We start from the raw sequence: 20,795 nt of genomic DNA, 5'->3' as shown, positions 1-20,795 counted from the left end.
ATAACACAACAATGATAGTATGATTAAAGTGAAAGTTAATTGTTCGTTTGTACATAGTATACGTAGTTGTTAATGTTGTAAAAGGTATTTGCACAACTAATTAACGTTAGCGTTAAAGAGGAGCGCGTCTTTGTAAACACTGAACAGGCACGCCAAACGCTCCTCTCAGCGAAACGGTGCTTTAGTTTATGAATTTACAACGCAGATACAAATGACACATTCATGTTTTTGTGTAATGATGACAACGTATACTCACGCGGACGATTGACTAGTTGATGGTGATGGCAAGAACGCTGCCGTTGTGCTGCTATGATAGGCCATTTCCGCTCGACACAGTGTGCATACAACAACATTATTAGCAGAGGTGGGTAGAGTAGCCAGAAATTGTACTCAAGTAAGAGTACTGTTACTTTAGAGATTTATTACTCAAGTAAAAGTAAGGAGTAGTCACCCAAATATTTACTTGAGTAAAAGTATGTTGTTGAAAAAACTACTCAAGTACTGAGTAACATACACACACATATCATATATATATATATATATATATATATATATATATATATATATATATATATATATATATATATATATATATATGTATATATATATACACACACACACACACACACACACACACACATATATATATATATATATATATATATATATATATATATATATACACATATATATATATATACAGTATATCATTTATATTTATTTATTTTGCCGTTTTTGTTTACATGTTAAAGGTGTTTTAATGAATATACATGCATGTTTAACACATATAGATTCCTTTCTTTCATGAAGACAAGAATATAAGTTGGTGTATTACCTGATTCTGATGACTTGCATTGGTTGTAATCAGACAGTAGTGATGATAACGTCCACGTTTTCAAATGGAGGAGAAAAAAAGTTCCTCCTTTCTGTCTAATACCACATGAAAGTGGTTGTTATTTGGCATCTTATTTGTCCACCTTCCATATTCGTTTTTATACACTTTACAAGAAATACATTGGCGGCAAACTCCGTAGCTTGCTAGCTTGTTTGCGCTGGCTTTCGGAGACTCTTATTTTGAAAGCGCAGGCGCGATGGAGCGGGACTTTTATTGTGAAGACAGGAACTGTGCAGTCAGTCTTTACGGTTGAAATAAAAAAAGGGTCTTTTTTCCTTCACACTTTTGATTGATTGATTGGAACTTGTATTAGTAGATTGCACAGTACAGTACATATTCCGTACAATTGACCACTAAATGGTAACACCCCAATAAGTTTTTCCACTTGTTTAAGTCAGGTCATGTGACCACCTGGCTCTGTTTGATTGGTCCAACGTCACCAGTGACTGCATCTGATTGGTGGAACGGAGTGAACGTCACCAGTGACTGTATTTGTTGAAACGCAGGCACTATGAAGGTCTGTCTGACAGACCAAAACAAACAAAGCGTGCATTAACAGATCGATACAAATTAGTAGCGAGTAGCGAGCTGAATGTAGATAAAAGTAGCGGAGTAAAAGTAGCGTTTCTTCTTAGGCCGTTTATTGAAATACTCCCACACTTTTGACGACTTTTGGCGTGCTTTTTTCCCCTCGCTCGCACCGCTCGCATCGTCTGCTTTGCGCTCCGCCATGACGGTAGTGTGACGTAAATATGCGACGCGTCGACGAACAAAAACGTCCTCGACGTATTTACGTAACCGATGACGTCGACGCGTCGTTTCAGCCCTATTATTAATGTACTTGTTTATTTACTGTTAATATTTGGTTACTTTATTTGAGAAAATAATACGGGAAATGATGTAATATTTTACTGCATATTTCAGCAACTAAATTAGGAGCCTGTGTAGCCTGTTTTAAAATGCTTCTATTAGTAATTCTATATGAAATAATGTGTTGCTAAATCCATTTTAAACCATATCGTCTATCCATAGTAAAAAGTCCTGTCGTCCTGGTTTGTTTTTATTTTCCTGTGAATAATGTTGTAAAGAGCAGCGTGTTTGTGCGTCACCGAGATTTCAAGACAGTTCATACGATAACTTGTTTGTCCTAAGTGCATGTAAAAGTACTGAATGCATTGTGTGACTGAGCAGAGATGGTGTGTTTGTCTTGCAGACGTCTGTGAAGAACATCTTCACCCTTTGCTACAGAAGTGGAGCTTCACGATGGAGCCACAGCCCTCCCACATTAAAAAGGAAGAGGAACACCCACTGATCCCCCATTTTAAAAAGGAAGCGGTGGATCCACTAAGCCCTCACATTAAAGAGGAAGAGGAAAGCACACTGACCCCTCACATTAAAGAGGAAGAGGAGAACCCACTGACCCTTCACATTAAAGAGGAAGAGGAGGACCCACTGATCCCTCACATTAAAGAGGAAGAGGAGAACACACTGACCCTTCACATTAAAGAGGAAGAGGAGGACCCACTGAGCCCTCACATTAAGGACGAAGAGGAGGAACACAGCATCAGTCAGCAGGGAGAGCATGTTGAAGGACTGGAGGAGGTTGATGTCACCAAGATGCCAGTGACTGGTGTCCCTGTGAAGAGTGAAGATGATGAGGTCAAAGGTGAGAGAGAGGCGGAGCCTCCAAGCAGCAGCTCAACTCAACACATGACAACAGAAGCTGATGGAGACCACTGTGGAGGATCACAAGCAGACAAGCTCTTAGCTCCACTATCAGATAGTGAGGACACAACGTCACACTCTCCTGACACTGATGATGAACACTCTAAAGATGATGCAACATGTCACACTGACAACACACACTTCACATGTTCTCACTGTGACAAAACTTTTAAATATCCTAGTTATTTGAAAAGACACATGAGAACACACACTGGAGAAAAAACGTTCTCATGTACAATCTGCGGTAAAGATTTTACTCATAGGCACGATTTGAAAATACACATGAGAATACACACTGGAGAAAAACCTTTTTCCTGCTCAAAATGTAGTAAAAGTTTTGTAACAAATCAAAGTTTAAAAGCACACATGGGAACACACACTGGAGAAAAACCGTTTTCATGTTCAATCTGCGGTAAAGGTTTAACTCATAGGCAACATTTGAAAGTACACATGAGAATACACACTGGAGAAAAACCTTTTTCCTGCTCAGAATGTGGTAAAAGTTTTATAATAAACCAAAGTTTAAAAGTACACATGAGAACACACACTGGAGAAAAACCTTTTTCATGTTCAATCTGCGGTAAAGATTTTACACATAGGCCACATTTGAAAGTACACATGAGAACACACACTGGAGAAAAGCCTTTTTCATGTTCAATCTGTGGAAAGGATTTTACTCGAAAGGAGCATTTCAAATCACACATGAAAATACACACTGGAGAAAAACCTTTTTCATGTTCAATCTGCGGTAAAGATTTTACTCGAAGGGAGCATTTCAAAACACACATGAGAATACACACTGGAGAAAAACCATTTTCATGTTCAATCTGCGGTAAAGATTTTACTCGAAGGGACTATTTCAAAACACACATGAGTACACACACTGGAGAAAAACCTTATACATGTTCAGTATGTCGTAAAAGTTTTGTACAAAGTCCGCATTTGAAAAGACACATGAGAATACACACGGTGTTGAGTTGCAGTGTGTGTGGTGAAAGATTCCCTTCTAAGTACCAGTGTAAGAAACACAAGTGTGCTGGTGAGAACAGCAGCAGCAAATGAAGATGCAGGATTTGAAATAAACTGTCAAAACTTTCACTTTGACTTTCTAACATCAGCACATAGATGCTAACATTTATAGATTAGATATTTTAGATTATTGCTTTTTTCAGTCAAGTACATGTTTTAATATACAACATTGTGTACTTTTATTTAATAATGAACACAACACTTTGACTGTAAAAGTGTGAATAAACAGGACAAAACATGTTACAAATACTTTTAATGTGTATAGAGATATTTATAAATCATTTTTAATTATTAATGATGTTATAGATGAACTCCTTTATATGATGTACATATTTGTTTTACATGTGTTCATACCTTTGCTTTTGAGTACACATAAATCCCTCTTAGTTCATATTTACTGGTTCACATCTGAAACATCTTCTGGACCACTTCTGGAAGCATATTATTTACTTTATACATCATTTGAGCAGTTGTCTTTTATACAAGATCATTTACTTTTAAAATGTGTGACTTTTTTAATCATTTGTTGGGTCTCAATAATCCATTCTTTTAATTATCTGTATTACTCTCTTTTGTAATATACAGTAAATATTGTTGTATATGTATGTCCCCTTTATGCAATATGTAGATTAGAGAAAATGGCAACATTATATGTGGAAGGTTATGAAGGATAGTTTTGTTGTTAATCTACATTTCTTATTAAAAAACTACACGACAACTTTTTTTTAAAGTTGTTTTTTCCCCCCTTTTTTAGAATCCTTCAAACATTATACATTTCAGAAAACATGGGAAAGTTTGGAATGTTAGGGAAAAGTCAATAATGTACATCATCCCACAGAGCTTTACTGTACATCCATCCATTTTTTCTACCACTTGTCCCTTTCATTTCATATGTATACCCTTGAATCACAAACTTGTCCGCCAAAGGGTGTTGCGTTTTGGAGAAACTCCTTCTGTCAGAGTGCTGTTCAACACAGTAAAGAGGAACCCAAGGATGCGCAGGACGCTGAGTAAAACACTTCTTTTACTGCAGAAATCTACTCACAAAAACAATCCAAACAGGAGGTAACAAAAAGCGACGGTGCGAAAAAGAGAAGACAAAATGTGCGTCGTGGAAAAAAGAACAAAAGCTACTTTTATACAAAAATAAAGTCAACTTGGTTTGGAGTTACAAGACGTGCACACTACAAAACAACACCAAGATGGATGGCACTGGGAATGGCCAAGGTAGCAAAATACTCGAAGCATAGAATCAACTGGCGTGGAGTGGAATCGCCGAGTGCCATCCAGCTGTCAAGGTGCTGCTGAAGTAGCATTAGGGTCAATTGGAAGCAGCTGTGCACGTCCCACAACTCCGCCCACAAGGGCAACACAGGAACTCTAGGAGGAAGGAGAAATGTAGGAACAAGGTCAACTGCACCAAAAGAGGAAAACTGACAATACAAACCACAAGGTGGCAGCAGGCGGTGACAACGTCTCTCAAATTAATTTGGAACAAAATGGACTGAGCATAAAAGATAAATATTCACAAATGAAGTGAAATTATTCACAAAATGTACCTTTGTAACTCATTTCTATCCAAATTCCTCCAGGATGTTTCTCCAGAATGTTCCATTGGAGAATGCTGTCAAACTGTTATGTCTACTAGGAAAATTCCATATTTACATATCCAGAGTCATGTCATGTAAACCAAATATTTTTTTGTTAAATTCTGTCATTATATATATATATATAGTGAGAGAGAGAGAGAGAGAGAGAGAGAGGTATGTGGGCTTGTATTAAGCCTCAGGGAGTTGAACGCCCCTGCCTTACATAGTTCCGGGTCACCCTTGGGCAAGGTGTAGCACCCGAATGCCCCCCCCCCCCCCATCAGGGTTACGATACCCCCCATGAAAAACACAAAGAGAAGATGCGTTACCCGGCCCGGAGGAAGCCCGGGGCCCTCCTCCGGAGCTAGGTCCAGAGGCAGGGCTCGCCAGCGAGCGCCTGGTGGCCGGGCTAGCCACGGAGCCCGGTCGGGCACAGCCCGAAGAAGCTACGTGGACACATCATCTTCTCCGCCACGTGGGCCCACCACCCGCGGTCGGAACCAGTGGGGTCGGGTGCGCTGCCAAGTGGATGGCAGTGAAAGTGGCGGCTCCGGGCGAACCAATTCGAGGCAGCAGAGGCTGACTTTCGGGACATGGAACGTCTCTACGCTGGTGGGGAAGGAGCCTGAGCTGGTGCGAGAGGTGGAGCGCTACCGGTTGGATCTGGTGGGCAGGCCCGGCCCTAGGCAAGATTTTAGGTGGCGCCCCCCCACATCGGCAGTGAAGTGTATATACTCACAAGAAACCGAATAGCTTTGTCTTTGACCTTTTTTTTTTACTTACAACTATACCTAATATATAAAGGGGTGGAAAAGTGACTATTACCTGCAGGGCAAACATTAGCTAACCAGAAGGCAATAACAATGTAAACAAAAAAACACCTGCTTAAAAGATCTAATACAAATGTCCCTGAGGAATGTAAGGTGGGAGTACTGTAATTACCTAACGTTACATTATTATTTTCCATAACAATTTAGCCCCCTCCACAATATTAACCCGACGTTAAAACAGAACTAGCTATTTATTGATTAGCAATTGCCGAATCATGTTACATTAGCTTAATGCTAAAAAGCCAGGTTACTATCACATTCTGTAACAGACAAATAATTTCATGTAGGCTAACGTTACCTACCTGCTACCTCTGTCTTTTCTCGTTTCTCCTCCTCTTCTTTTCTCTTGTTTCTTCCCTGGGCACCTGACAGTTTTGGCACACCCTTAAAATATATATATATATATATACATATATATATATATATATATATATATATATGTGTGTGTGTGTAACGGTGTAGAAACAGACGTTCATTAGGCTTGATTAAATGATGAATGAAGTGTTGCTGGCGAGAAGTGGTATGAATGAAGTGTTGCTGGCGAGAAGTGGTATGTACAGTTACCTACAGGAAGTAGTATGTACAGTTACCTACAGGAAGTAGTATGTACAGTTACCTGCAGGAAGTGCTCAGAACTGTGAAGCCTTCTAACTGGTGAGACACGTTTTTGCATTGTCCGGGATTGATTACTAATTAGTGAATATTGACTGTTTATATTTTGATTAGTACTTTGTAACGTACACATAAAAAGGTTCGCTAATTGGTATTGACCAAAACTGTATCTTAGAGTGATATTTTGAAGACAATAACACACTTTTACTGTGTAAACTAATTGGTGATTGTTGATGTGTTATTTAGAGAAGTGGACTCACAGTCTCACAATTTGCACTGTTTTGCAGGTAACATTATATTTCATGCCACTGTGATTGTTTGGTTGTCCTCACCTATTATTATTATTATTATTATTATGATGCTAATGGTAGCTTGGCTAGGCCGCAGCCTGGTTTATCAACCACATGGTTTGAAGCAGCCATTTTGGATGCGAGGTGCGTTCAGGGACATCCTGTAAAATGTAGTGACTGTCAATTTACTGTGTATTTTGCATATTAAAAAAAAAGATTATTGTAAATGTAAGTATACCAATATCAGTACAGGTGAAATCAACTGAGAGAATGAATATAATAATTAGTATGAAGATTTGGTTTAAACACTATACGATCACACTCAAATGTAACATGTTGTTTGTAAAATGAAACTGTGGTTTTATTATGTCAAACATCAGAACTGTGAAGCCTTCTAACTGAGAATCCTGTGACCCAAGTGGACTCACAGTCTCACAATCTGCACTGTTTTGTAATAAAAGAAATTCATAATCCACCTGGTGCCAGTGATATGTTGAAGCGACAGCAGTGTGGAGCTGCATTTTGCCACATACAGTTGTGGATATATATATATATATATACATATACACACATGATTGTATTTTTTTATGATGAAAAAATAATAATAATAATGGGACAAATTTTCAAGCGTTGACCGGTCCGCAGTTACAAAAAGGCTGGGGACCACTGCTGTAGAGGAATCAAAAAGATATGTTGTTTTTACTTTTATTACTTCTATTAGTATAACCATTTACTATTTTTATTAGTATTCTTGTTAAATGAAAATACAAAAAAGTATGACATCCGGCCATTTTAAACATAGCATATTATAGTACCTGTAGTAGTATATATATATATATATATATTTTTTTTTTTTTTTTTTTTTTTTTTTTTGTGCATAGATATATAGATAAAATATATATAATCATCCATCCATCCATTTTCTACCGCTTAATCCCTTCGGAGTCGTGGGGGGCGCTGGAGCCTATCTCAGCTACAATCGGGCGGAAGGCGGGGTACACCCTGGACAAGTCGCCACCTCATTGCAGGGCCAACACAGATAGACAGACAACATTCACACTCACATAATGCCAAAGGAAATTTAAAAAGAACATGAAAACCTCCCACATTCTAAAATACATTATAAAAACGATTAGCATCAAAGACAAAAATAATATCATGAGTGTTTATTTTGTTTCTTTTTTTTGCCAACCCTCCCAGTTTTTCCAGGAGACTCCCGAAATACAGCGCCTCTCCCGAAAACCTCCCGGGACAAATTTTCTCCCGAAAATCTCCCAAAATTCAGGCGGACCTGAGTGACGTGTCGACAGCCTGTTTTCACGTCCGCTTTCCCACAATATAAACAGCGTGCCTGGCCAATGACGTTATAACTGTAGAATGATGGAGGGCGAGTTCTTGGTTTCTTATGTGGGTTTATTGTTAGGCAGTTTCATTAACGTCCTCCCAGCGCGGCAACAACACACAACAACAGCAGTCACATTTTCGTCTACCATAAAGCAGTTGGTCTGCTGTAAACAGCAATGTTGTGACACTCTTAAACAGGACAATACTGCCATCTACTGTACATGCATATGTGACAATAACATCTAGGGCTTTTAGAGAGTGCAGTGCACAACTGCGCACACAACAAGGAGACGAAGCAGAATGCATCATCAGAGAGGGTGTTCAGCATGGCTAGAAAAATAGTGACAGAGAATAGAACAAGGATGGACAATTCAACCCTTAACTCAACAATGAGTTGATGAGTGTTATGTGTGTGTATATGTGTAAATAAATGAACACTGAAATTCAAGTATTTCTCTTATTTATTAGACTTAGACTTAGACAAACTTTAATGATCCACAAGCAATTGTTCAACACAGTAGCTCAGTTACAATGATGGAAAGTGTAAGGATGGAAAGGACAATGCAGGTATAAATAAACTAATATAGTGATAAAAAAAATCTAACATATATACGAATATATACATAATATGTGTACAGAATAATATATATACAGATATATTGTATTATGTCCATAACATATATACCAATGACCATGTACAATATTACAGTATATACAGTATATGTGACAGCAGCAGCATAAAATAGAGAGTAGATCCAGCAGGAAATAGAAAATAGACATTATATATATATATATATATATATATATATATATATATATATATATATATATATATATATATATATATATATATATATATATATATATATACTGTGTATATATATATATATATATATATATATATATATACTGTGTATATATATATATATATATATATATATATATATATATATACTGTGTGTATGTGTGTATATATATATATATATATATATATATATATATATATATATATATATATACTGTGTGTATGTGTGTATATATATATATATATATATATATATATATATATATATATATATATATATATATATATATATATATATACGAAATACTTGACTTAGTGAATTCTAGCTGTAAATATACTCCTCCCCTCTTAACCACGACCCCCCAATCCCCCACCCGAAATTGGAGGTCTCAAGGTTGGCAAGTATGATACTAATGCTACTGTTGTTTCAATACATTGTTAAATATTTGAATATTTTTACGAAAATAAGTTGTATGTCTTTGTTTTGAAAATGTAAAATGGACAAGTTTACTTTTATTTACAGAATAAGTAAATAGTATACAATAAAATAGTTGTAACGGGGGCGGGGGGCAGCATAGACATCTTATAAGTAGACTCAGCATCGAGTGCTACTGCCTACTGGCGCTGACAAGACGCGGGGCCGCCATCTTGGAGTGGTGATCCGCTCCACTCAGTGCAATTCATTTGGCAGGAGCAATGAACTGTCAGCGCATTTAATTCATCTTACCTCACTGAATACCACTGATTTGCACACGCCTTTTTGTCATACGTGTAGCCAGGGACGTGCACATGATTATAGAGGGGCAGGGGCTCAAAGTCAGAAAAGGGCAGGAAATTTTTTTTTGGTCCTTTACACAATATGGAAATTAATGTCAAATTAAATTTGCTAATAGGAAGCTAACTATACAACTATACTATACTGCAATATTTGATAAGACCTCTTCTCCTACATCACTTGTATCTCCTTCAACTTCCCCCTCATCTATGGCTTCCTCTGCAGTAGTATCATCTGCCTCCCTTCCTGTGGATTCTTCCTCCCCAACATTTACCGGGATTTCTATGGCTTCCTCTGTGTCAGGAGTTGCATCTAAAGCCTCTTTTCTCTCAGGTGTTGCTTCTAAGGTCTCTGCCTCTCTCTCAGGTGTGACACTTTCTGAGGTCTGTGGTCTTTCTTCAATTCTGGTGCTAGTACTTGGTTTTAGCCATGCATGAAGAGGTCTGCTACCCTTAGCTGCTTCCTGGCGCTCCTTCTCCTTCCTTTTCTGTATCCTTTCTTTTTTTGGCATTGTGCTGCAGGCATAATCAACATGAATCAAGTTTAAATACAGATGGTAATATTCCTAACAGATAACCTACATCTTATATCCCCAGAATGCTGAAATTATTATTATTATTATTAATAATAATAATAATAATGATAATAATGGGATGAGAATCAGCACCTCCAAGTCCGAGTCCATAGTTCTCGCCTGGAAAAGGGTGGAATGCCATCTTCGGGTTGGGGAGGAGACCCTGCCCCAAGTGGAGGAGTTCAAGTACCTCGGAGTCTTGTTCACGAGTGAGGGAAGAGTGGATCGTGAGATCGACAGGCGGATCGGTGCGGCGTCTTCAGTAATGCGGACGCTGTATCGATCCGTTGTGGTGAAGAAGGAGCTGAGCCGGAAGGCAAAGCTCTCAATTTACCGGTCGATCTACGTTCCCATCCTCACCTATGGTCATGAGCTTTGGGTTATGACCGAAAGGACAAGATCACGGGTACAAGCGGCCGGAATGAGTTTCCTCCGCCGGGTGGCGGGGCTCTCCCTTAGAGATAGGGTGAGAAGCTCTGTCATCCGGGAGGAGCTCAAAGTAAAGCCGCTGCTCCTCCACATGGAGAGGAGCCAGATGAGGTGGTTCGGGCATCTGGTCAGGATGCCACCCGAACGCCTCCCTAGGGAGGTGTTTAGGGCACGTCCGACCGGTAGGAGGCCACGGGGAAGACCCAGGACACGTTGGGAAGACTATGTCTCCCGGCTGGCCTGGGAACGCCTCGGGATCCCCCGGGAGGAGCTGGACCAAGTGGCTGGGGAGAGGGAAGTCTGGGCTTCCCTGCTTAAGCTGTTGCCCCCGCGACCCGACCTCGGATAAGCGGAAGAAGATGGATGGATGGATGGATTATTATTATTATTATTATTATTATTATTATTATTATTATTATTATTATTATTATCATCATCATTATCATTATTCTTAGTATCGTTATTATTATTATTATTTTGTTAACCCACACAGAAATAGCAAAGTCACTATAAACTTTATATCTAAACCTCTACTGTGAGAGAAATGTGATCCGCCGTAAACACAGTGCATTTTATTTTGAAAATTAACCCGGTGTTTTATTTTGTATTTTGTACACTACTTCCTGTCCCGCACGATCCGCTCTGCTCTGTGCGGAATGATGTGCCGTGCTCCGGCGTCCGCCAAAAACAGAAACTGACACATTGAATAATAGAATAATACAGCGTTTTTCTGAAATATGACCCATATTAGATGCTGAATAAGTGGACGGCGACTAGACCATAACTCACAGGTTCAAGTTGCTCCACTGTCACGTGACGTCTCCTCAGGGGCGCAGTTGGCTCTCTCTCCTCTCACTTACTCACTCACTCGCCCTCTCTCTCCCTCTCTGGCGGAAGTGGCAGGCTCAAACAACCCGGTATTACAAGAAAACGTGGAGTTTTTGTACCGCTGTTTTTTTTTTTTTACATCCCTGACAGGAATTTATTATTGTTGTTCAAAGAAAAAAAAAAGAAAAGAAAAAAAACACACACACACAGGCAGAGGGCACTTTTTAAGACGAGGCAAAAAGGGCAGGGGCTCAAGCACCCATAGGGCCCTATGTGTGCACGTGCCTGCGTGTAGCTATGATAAAGGACACATGTTTTATTATTCATAGTTTGCTTAACAGTACTAGAATATTCTTATATGCTAGAAGTGACCAGATGTCCGAGATCAAAACTGAGAGAAGGGGAAAAAAACGTTCAGCTATTTTTAAGTTGAAGAAATAATATGATTAGGTTATACATACATGTGTATATCCTACATAAACATTGTATGAATACATTAGATATCTATATATCTTATAGTCTGTATCTCCGTTGCTGCAGCAGCAGAGAGTTTGTTCTCTCTTGACACTTTGTATTGATATTTTCTATTACATTCTCCTCTTAAATGATCATGTTTACAGTCATTGTTTTATATGCATTTTGTATGTATGTCGCTTTGGATAAAAGCGTCTGCCAAATACTTCAACATAAACATATATAAACACCTGAAAGTCTTTGTATCAGCTAAAACCACCAATCTGTTTCACTGGATTCAGAATAAAACCAAATTCTGTCTTACCCAACAATGTTAGTATTTGAATATTGTTACTTGAAGCTAGACTAAATTTAGACTTGTATAATACTGTACAGCCACTGTCCATCTGATTGTCTAGTTAGCCAACATATAGGCTCCTCATCACCACTTCAAGATGGCGGCCCAATTTCTCGCGTCACAGCAGCCAATGCTGCGTCTACTTATAACATGTATATGGGGGCGAGAGCTGGTTGTACAATTTCTCTCGCGAGATCTGGAAAAGAGCTGCTTACTTTTTCTCTCGCGAGATCTGACAAGACTGCGCGCGAACCGAACACGGCGAGGATAAAGCAAGATGGCGTCTGACGGTGAAGACGTTATTGCAGTCGTCACAGTTCAGTGTTCTTAATCTGTGCGTCCATGTACACATATATGTCCTTTATTACACTCTATTAAATAGAGTCATAATAACTGTTTGTATATTAGTCTGAGCGCACTTTGATGCTTCTCCAGCTAGCTTAGCCTGCTAGTTAGCTTAGCTTGTTAGCTGCTAACAAAGAGAGATGAAAACACATCGCTAAGCAGAGATCAAGTGTGAGTGTAAAGTGTTGTGATTGTGTGAAAATGTGCGAAAGAACCATAGCAGAGTACGAGGAGGAACTTTGTCCAACAAAAGAGGAGAAGGAGCGACAACATGAAAAACATCAAGTTGTGTTACACACAACAGGTTTGTTTACTTCTTACTCTCACATCTTTACTAACTTTATTTAACACTATTCCTAAATATATTGTCTATAGGAAGATGAATTGTCATGTGAGGATGATGCACTGATTGTTTTATGTTCACAAAAACGAGACAGTTTCAGACACACAATATTTATGAGAGGTTGATGTTCCTCTCAGTTTGTAACAATGTGTATCAACATGTTTACACAAAACTCACACAGTCACCGGGGGAAGATTCCAGAGAGCAGGTTAAGTGCAAAGTCCTGAGTATGTAAAGCTCGAGAGTTTGACCTCCAAAAATAAGAGAGGTAAGACAAAGTCAGAGTCCGTTACCATGGTAACTGACGCTGTAAACCTAGCCTGCTAGCTGGCAGGTTTGACAAGTTATTTATGTGTGTAAAAGCTATACTGACCTGTTATTTCCTTCATATTGGTGCAGCCATTAACCTACTACTACACCTACTACATCCACCTACTCAGTGGCCTAGTGGTTAGAGTGTCCGCCCTGAGATCGGTAGGTTGTGAGTTCAAACCCCGACCCAGTCATACCAAAGACTATAAAAATGGGAGCCATTACTTCCCTGCTTGGCACTCAGCATCAAGGGTTGGAATTGGGGGTTAAATCACCATAAAAATGATTCCCGGGCGTGGCCACCGCTGTTGCACACTGCTCCCCTCACCTCCCAGCGGGTGATCAAGGGTGATGGGCCAAATGCAGAGAACAATCTGGCCACACCTAGTGTGTGTGTGACAATCATTGGTATTTTAACTTTTTAATGTGGCAGTGATTGTGGAAAAAACAAAGCCTGATCTAAAGATGACATCTTGATCTCATACCATCTCAAACCAATTGGCCGTTCATTATTAAGTGAAATGTCTTAAAGTCGCTTAAATTCGTCTTTAACCAAGCAACATTATGTTTTATCTAGTTACTCGATTAATCGAAAACATTTCCAGTAGAACACTTGATGAATACAATTTTCAATAGCCACAGCCCTATATTTCATGTACAATTTAATATTTAGCATGTAGAAGTTAAAATGTGTTTTGTTTGTGTCCTGTAGACATCCATCAGCTGATTGGACACCAAGAAGAATGTCTCCCTCATCTGCAGGGGGACAGTTTCACTTTAGAGGATCCACAGCCCTCACATTTTAAAGGGGACGAGGAGGATCCACAGCCCCCCTATTTTAAAGAGGAAGAGGAGGGAGAGTTTCCTGTAGGGCAGGAGGAGGCTGATCTCAGCAAGTTTCCACTGACTGTTGTCTCTGTGAAGACTGAAGAGCATGAAGACAAAGCACCTGAGTCCTCACAGCTTCATCACAGTCCAAGTAAGCACAACATCCACATATCATCTCATACAATGTTTGTGACACATGTTCATCCGGGGGCCACATTTATGACTAAAGATGGAGATATACTTGCTTTTTAAAAATGAATGCTCATCAATCATCAACAGTGTAATTGCTGGGGTGTAACCATGTGACCTAGAGGCCGTCCTCCTTACCTCACGTGGTCAAATGAAGGCAAACATTCAATATGGCTACTGTTTATTTACCCACAGCAGCACACATGTCAGCATATTTCAAAGGTTTAGTGGTGAAGATTAGGGATGTATACCAAGTACCATTTTTTTAGTACTGGTTCCTGATTATGTCGTCCATGAGGACCGTGAAGATTCTGGACTAACGACACAACTATTTGTATTTTTAATTCCAGCTGACAGACGTAACTATGACACGTTGTCACATGGAGTTCAGCTGCCGCTGCTACACATTAACATCAGCTTTGAATAATGACAAATAAGGAAGCAACAACACGCAGAAGTTTGATGTGTGTGTTATTGACAAGAAGATGACATAACTGCATTTCACCTTGCACTGCACACATAGTTGACTTCTTTAAGACTTCAAATAAACAGCTGTTGATAAAAGACTTCCTGCTCTGAGATGTTACACAACATCATGTTGGAGGTGTTCAACCTTTGTGATAATAGGAATGCTCTTTAAAATGCCTTTTTTCACTTTTTTTATTTCCACAAATGACATGTAGTACTGATAAATACTGGTATTGGTAAGGAGTATCGATTAGGGTATCATATCGATAAATTCTTAACAATTTATATCCTTACTGAAGATACAAGCCAGATATCTTTAAAAAATTATATCAACGTTTATTTGGATGTAGTTACTTCTCTGCTGTCCAGCAATGTCTCAATCAATCTAGTTTATTAGTACTAATTAGCAAAGTTTTCTTGTCTTTCTAAAGTTTTTCTTTTGACAGCCCCCTCGTGGTAAAGTTGTCCGAGTGCAAACTATTTGTGGCTGATAAAACTTTCGGCGAATCAAAATTTAAGAAATTGTACAGGAAAGTTCATTACTTTTGAAGACGGCCAATAAAAACGCAATCAGAATCAGAAATACTTTCATAAGAGCAGACAAACATTACAGGGAGACAGAACAGGATCGCTGACGGCTCTGCCGACTTCCGGCGCCGCTTACAAAAAAGGTGAGAAACAGGTCAATGCTGGGGAGGGGGGAGAAAAAAAAATAAAGTCTCAGTGTGGGACCCTGTAGAGGGGGTCCAGACTGAGGCCAAAGAGAAAACAAAAACTTCATAGCCATAGCACACATAAACATGTGTGTAAGAGGGAAACATCAAAGAACACAAAGGACATTAAAGACATTAAAAGAGCAGAGCTGATGCAACCAGCTACTTCTACACACAGCCACAAAAGTCAAACAACAAAGAAAATACTAAAAAAAAATGTTTTTTCACTGTGGTGGCCTCTGTGGTGTTCCAAACCATCGTCTGCTGGGGTGGGGGGAACATGGCCAGAGACAGGAGCAGACCCAACAAAGCAACCAAGAGAGCCGACTCCACCCTCGGCCGCCCACCAACTCTCGGCCAGTGTCCAGTCCGCACGGATGAGCGAGGATACGTCCAAGGAGACCGAGGTGTCCGATACCTGCTCATTCAGCCAAGACACTGTGAAGCTTGTCCATCCCGGCTCTCAGCGCCAGCTCCGCAGTCCTGTCTCTTCATCCGCATCTCCTCCTGTCTCTCCAAACGGACTCTGGTGTGGCAGAGACCCAGCAGCTGGTCTCCATGGCCAAAAGGCTCCCGGGAGGCAGATCCAGAAGTTCACAAAAAAGCTCCGCAGAAGTCACCAAAGTGCCAGCCCTTGTCACACAGTCCCAAAGGGTCCCCAACCAAAAGGCAAAAAAATTTGAGCCGGTTATCTTCTCCAAGTCACGACACTGACATTGTCTTTGTGACTCCCGCTGACGTGCCGGTCCTCAAGTGACGGCGTGATAAGAGCGCACCGTCACAATAAACAAAACAAAACACCGGCAGAAAGCAATAATCCATTAAAAAAACAAGCAAACTGGAGTTTTGACCCGGAGAAGGCAGGTGGGTTACAAAAACTAAAAACTCTGCATCACAGGGACGCGCGGACTTATGGAAATGCACGTCCTTTTTCATTTCAATGCGTAAAAAGACATAAAAAGTGTGTTAACGCCAACACTGGTTATTAATGTGACTATCAGACAGCAGTCATTTGCATTAGACAATATTCTAATATAGGTGGTAGTGTTGCAACCATACCAATATTTTGGTACCGCTACTAAAATTATTTTGGTACTTTTCTAAATAAAGGGGACCACAAAAAATGGCATTGTCTTTATTTTAACAACAAATGTTAGTGTACATGAAACATATGTTTATTATTGCAGTTAAGTCCTTAAATAAAATGTTGAACATACTAGACAACTTGTCTTTTAGTAGTAAGTAAACAAACAAAGACTCCTAATTAGTCTATGCAGTAACATATTGTGTCATTTATACACCTATTATTTTCTACACATTATGAGGGACAAACTGTAAAAAATTGATTATTCATCCACTTGTTCATTTACTGTTAATATCTGCTTATTTTCTGTTTTAACATGTTCTATCTACACTTCTGTTCAAATGTAATAATCAATTATTCTTCTCTTCTTTGATACTTGACATTAGTTTTGGATGATACCACACATTTAGGTATGGATGTGATACCAAGTAGTTACAGGATCATACATTGGTCATATTCAAAGTCCTCATGTGTCCAGGGACATATGTCCTGACTTTATAAACATTATATACATTAAAAAAAAAACGAAAGAAGATGTTGTGATGCCAAAAAATATCGATGTAATCATAGTACAAACCCCGTTTCCATATGAGTTGGGAAATTGTGTTAGATGTAAATATAAACGGAATACAATGATTTGCAAATCATTTTCAAGCCATATTCAGTTGAATATGCTACAAAGACAACATACCGTATTTTCCGCACTATAAGGCGCACCTAAAAACCACAAATTTTCTCAAAAGCTAACAGTGCGCCTTATAACCCGGTGCGCTTTATTACGATTAATTTTCATAAAGTTTCGATCTCGCAACTTCGGTAAACAGCCGCCATCTTTTTTCCCGGTAGAACAGGAAGCGCTTCTTCTTCTACGCAAGCAACCGCCAAGGAAAGCACCCGCCCCCATAGAACAGGAAGCGCTTTAAGCAACCACCCGCCCCCGGAAGAAGAAGAAAAAACGCGCGGATATCACCGTACGTTTCATTTCCTGTTTACATCTGTAAAGACCACAAAATGGCTCCTACTAAGCGACAAGGATCCGGTTCATAAAAAGACGCAATCTCTCCATCCGCACACGGATTACTACCGTATTTCACAGCAACTGATATTCCTGTGAACCGCACTGTGGATACAACGGGAGCACGTACGGTGAATATTCGCACCACAGGGAATGAGAAGTCATCCTTCACTGTGGTTCTAGCTTGCCATGCTAACTTCCACCCATGGTGATATTCAAAAGGAAGACCTTGCCAAAAGAGACCTTTCCAGCCGGCGTCATCATAAAAGCTAACTCGAAGGGATGGATGGATGAAGAAAAGATGAGCGAGTGGTTAAGGGAAGTTTACGCGAAGAGGCCGGGTGGCTTTTTTCACACAGCTCCGAAGGCGAACACACCTTCACTAAGACGGGCAGACAGCCTCGGACGACATACGCCAACATTTGCCAGTGGATCGTAAATGCCTGGGCAGATATTTCGGTCACAACTGTGGTCCGAGCTTTCCGGAAGGCAGGATTCACAGAACAACAGCGACACTGACTCCCGATGACTTCGACGAGACGGAACCGGCCATTTTGGATACCACGCTTGCGCAACTTTTCAATTCGGACACCGAAGACGAAGAATTCGAAGGATTTACGAATGAAGAATAACTTCAGAAGGTGAGCGCTATGTTTATTTTGTGTGTTGTGACATTAACGTTCGAGCAACATTATGTTACTATTGCTCTACACCATTTTGAATTTTACTATGTTTGTGATTGCACATTTGCGTACATTTTGGGACAGAGTTGTTAGAACGCTGGTTTTCAATATATTATTAAAGTTTGACTGAACTATCTGACTGTTTTTTTGACATTCACTTTAGCGCAGCGTAGGCGCGGCTTATAGTCCGGGGCGGCTTATTGGTGGACAAAATTATGAAATATGTAATTCATAGAAGGTGCGGCTAATAATCCGGTGCGCCTTATAGTGCGGAAAATACGGTATTTGATGTTCAAACTCTTAAATATTTTTTTTTTGCAAATAATCATTAACTTTAGAATTTGATGGCAGCAACACGTGACAAAGAAGTTGGGAAAGGTGTCAATAAATACTGATAAAGTTGAGGAATGCTCATCAAAGACTTATTTGGAACATCCCACAGGTGTGCAGGCTAATTGGGAACAGGTGGGTGCCATGATTGGGTATAAAAGTAGATTCCATGAAATGCTCAGTCATTCACAAACAAGGATGGGGCGAGGGTCACCACTTTGTCAACAAATGCGTCAGCAAATTGTTGAACAGTTTAAGAAAAACCTTTTTCAACCTAGTGGAGGCCCTCAGGGATATTTTCGTTCACTTTTGTCTAAAAGCGCCATACTTGGCACAGGTGTAGCTCAGGGCATACTTCAATGATTTAGCTAGTGCGCCCGCGCCGATGACCTTTGGGGTCGCCACAGCGGCCAATCAAATATGGCCGCCACTGGTAATAGCTTTTGTCTCTAACATTTGAAACAGATGAGCTACAAATGTAAACTTCATGTCTATTTCATGTGTTTTGACAATTACAAATGTGTTGGAATGCTCATTTTTATTTTTGGGTGTGTCTAGACCCCTAATTTGCATATTTCCAAGTGGCGTTTTGCTATTCTGAAGACATTGGACGTCACTTGGGTGTTGTTCTGAGTCAAAACATGCATGATTCCTTTCTAATGTTTGTATGAAATGTCGGGGGGGGGGGGGGGGGGGGGGGTGACATTGGTTTCACAACTACTCTTTGGCTACTTGCGAGGAAGACCACATGGAGGCTGTCTTCTTCTCTCCCTTTTTTATTTGTTTTCATTATTTTTGGGGAGGTGAGGTTGTTGTTGTTTTTGTTCCCCAATTAGCTGCACCAAGTGTGCGCATCCAGGTTAGTGTGCTGGACCCTCATAGGCTTTGAGGAGTCCTGGTCCTTGAAGGACAATGTCATTGAATACCGTATTTTCCGCACCATAAGCCGCCCTGGGTTATAAGCCGCGCCTTCAATGAACGGCATATTTCAAAACTTTGTCCACCTATAAGCCGCCCCGTGTTATAAGCCGCATCTAACTGCGCTAAAGGAATGTCAAAAAAACAGTCAGATAGGTCAGTCAAACTTGAATAATATATTAAAAACCAGCGTGATGTGGGCGCGCATGGAGTCGTATATCAACATGGACGGAGCTGCGTGAAAAAAGCCACCCGGCCTCTTCGCGTAAACTTACCTTAACCACTCGCTCATCTTTTCTTCATCCATCCATCCCTTCGAGTTAGCTTTTATGATGACGCCGGCTGGAAAGGTCTCTTTTGGCAAGGTCTTCCTTTTGAATATCACCATGGGTGGAAGTTTCTGGCCATTAGCATGGCAAGCTAGAACCACAGTGAAGGATGACTTCTCATTCCCTGTGGTGCGAATATTCACCGTACGTGCTCCCGTTGTATCCACAGTGCGGTTCACAGGAATATCAAAAGTCAGTGGAACCTCGTCCATGTTGATAATGTTCTCTGGCCGGATCTTTTTTTCAGCTATCTTGTTTTTACAATATGCACGGAAAGTAGCCAGCTTTTCTTGAAAGTCTTTAGGCAGTTGCTGTGAAATAGTAATCCGTGTGCGGATGGAGAGATTGCGTCTTTTCATGAACCGGATCCCTGTCGCTTAGTAGGAGCCATTTTGTGGTCTTTACAGATGTAAACACACAAAGGAAATGAAACGTAATATTCGCGCGCTTCTTCTTCTTCTACAGGGGCGGGTGGTTGCTTACAGTAGAAGAAGAAGCGCTTCCTCTTCTACGGGGAAAAAAGATGGCGGCTGTTTACCGTAGTTGCGAGACCTAAACTTTATGAAAATGAATCTTAATATTAATCCATATATAAAGCGCACCGGGTTATAAGCCGCACTGTCAGCTTTTGAGTAAATTTGTGGTTTTTAGGTGCGGCTAATAGTGCGGAAAATACGGTACTCTTAAAGGTTCAGGAACATC

The 20,795-nt window shown here is 40.0% G+C and overlaps 1 protein-coding gene across 1 annotated transcript in view; it reads left to right on the top strand.

Moving 5' to 3' along the window:
* The window catches only part of LOC133623468 (uncharacterized), a 48,341-nt gene that overhangs the window by 24,321 nt on the left and 3,225 nt on the right, over positions 1 to 20,795 (top strand). The window contains exons 6-8 of the mRNA XM_072916153.1: positions 2,109 to 3,679; positions 13,026 to 13,185; positions 14,249 to 14,515. Of these exons, the coding sequence (XP_072772254.1) occupies positions 2,109 to 3,679; positions 13,026 to 13,185; positions 14,249 to 14,515 (1,998 nt within the window). The remainder of the gene's footprint in view (positions 1 to 2,108; positions 3,680 to 13,025; positions 13,186 to 14,248; positions 14,516 to 20,795) is intronic.

Source organism: Nerophis lumbriciformis, linkage group LG26 (assembly GCF_033978685.3).
Source record: "Nerophis lumbriciformis linkage group LG26, RoL_Nlum_v2.1, whole genome shotgun sequence".
NCBI classification, from domain to species: Eukaryota; Metazoa; Chordata; class Actinopteri; order Syngnathiformes; family Syngnathidae; genus Nerophis; species Nerophis lumbriciformis.
This window is presented reverse-complemented; position numbering and strand designations above follow the sequence as displayed.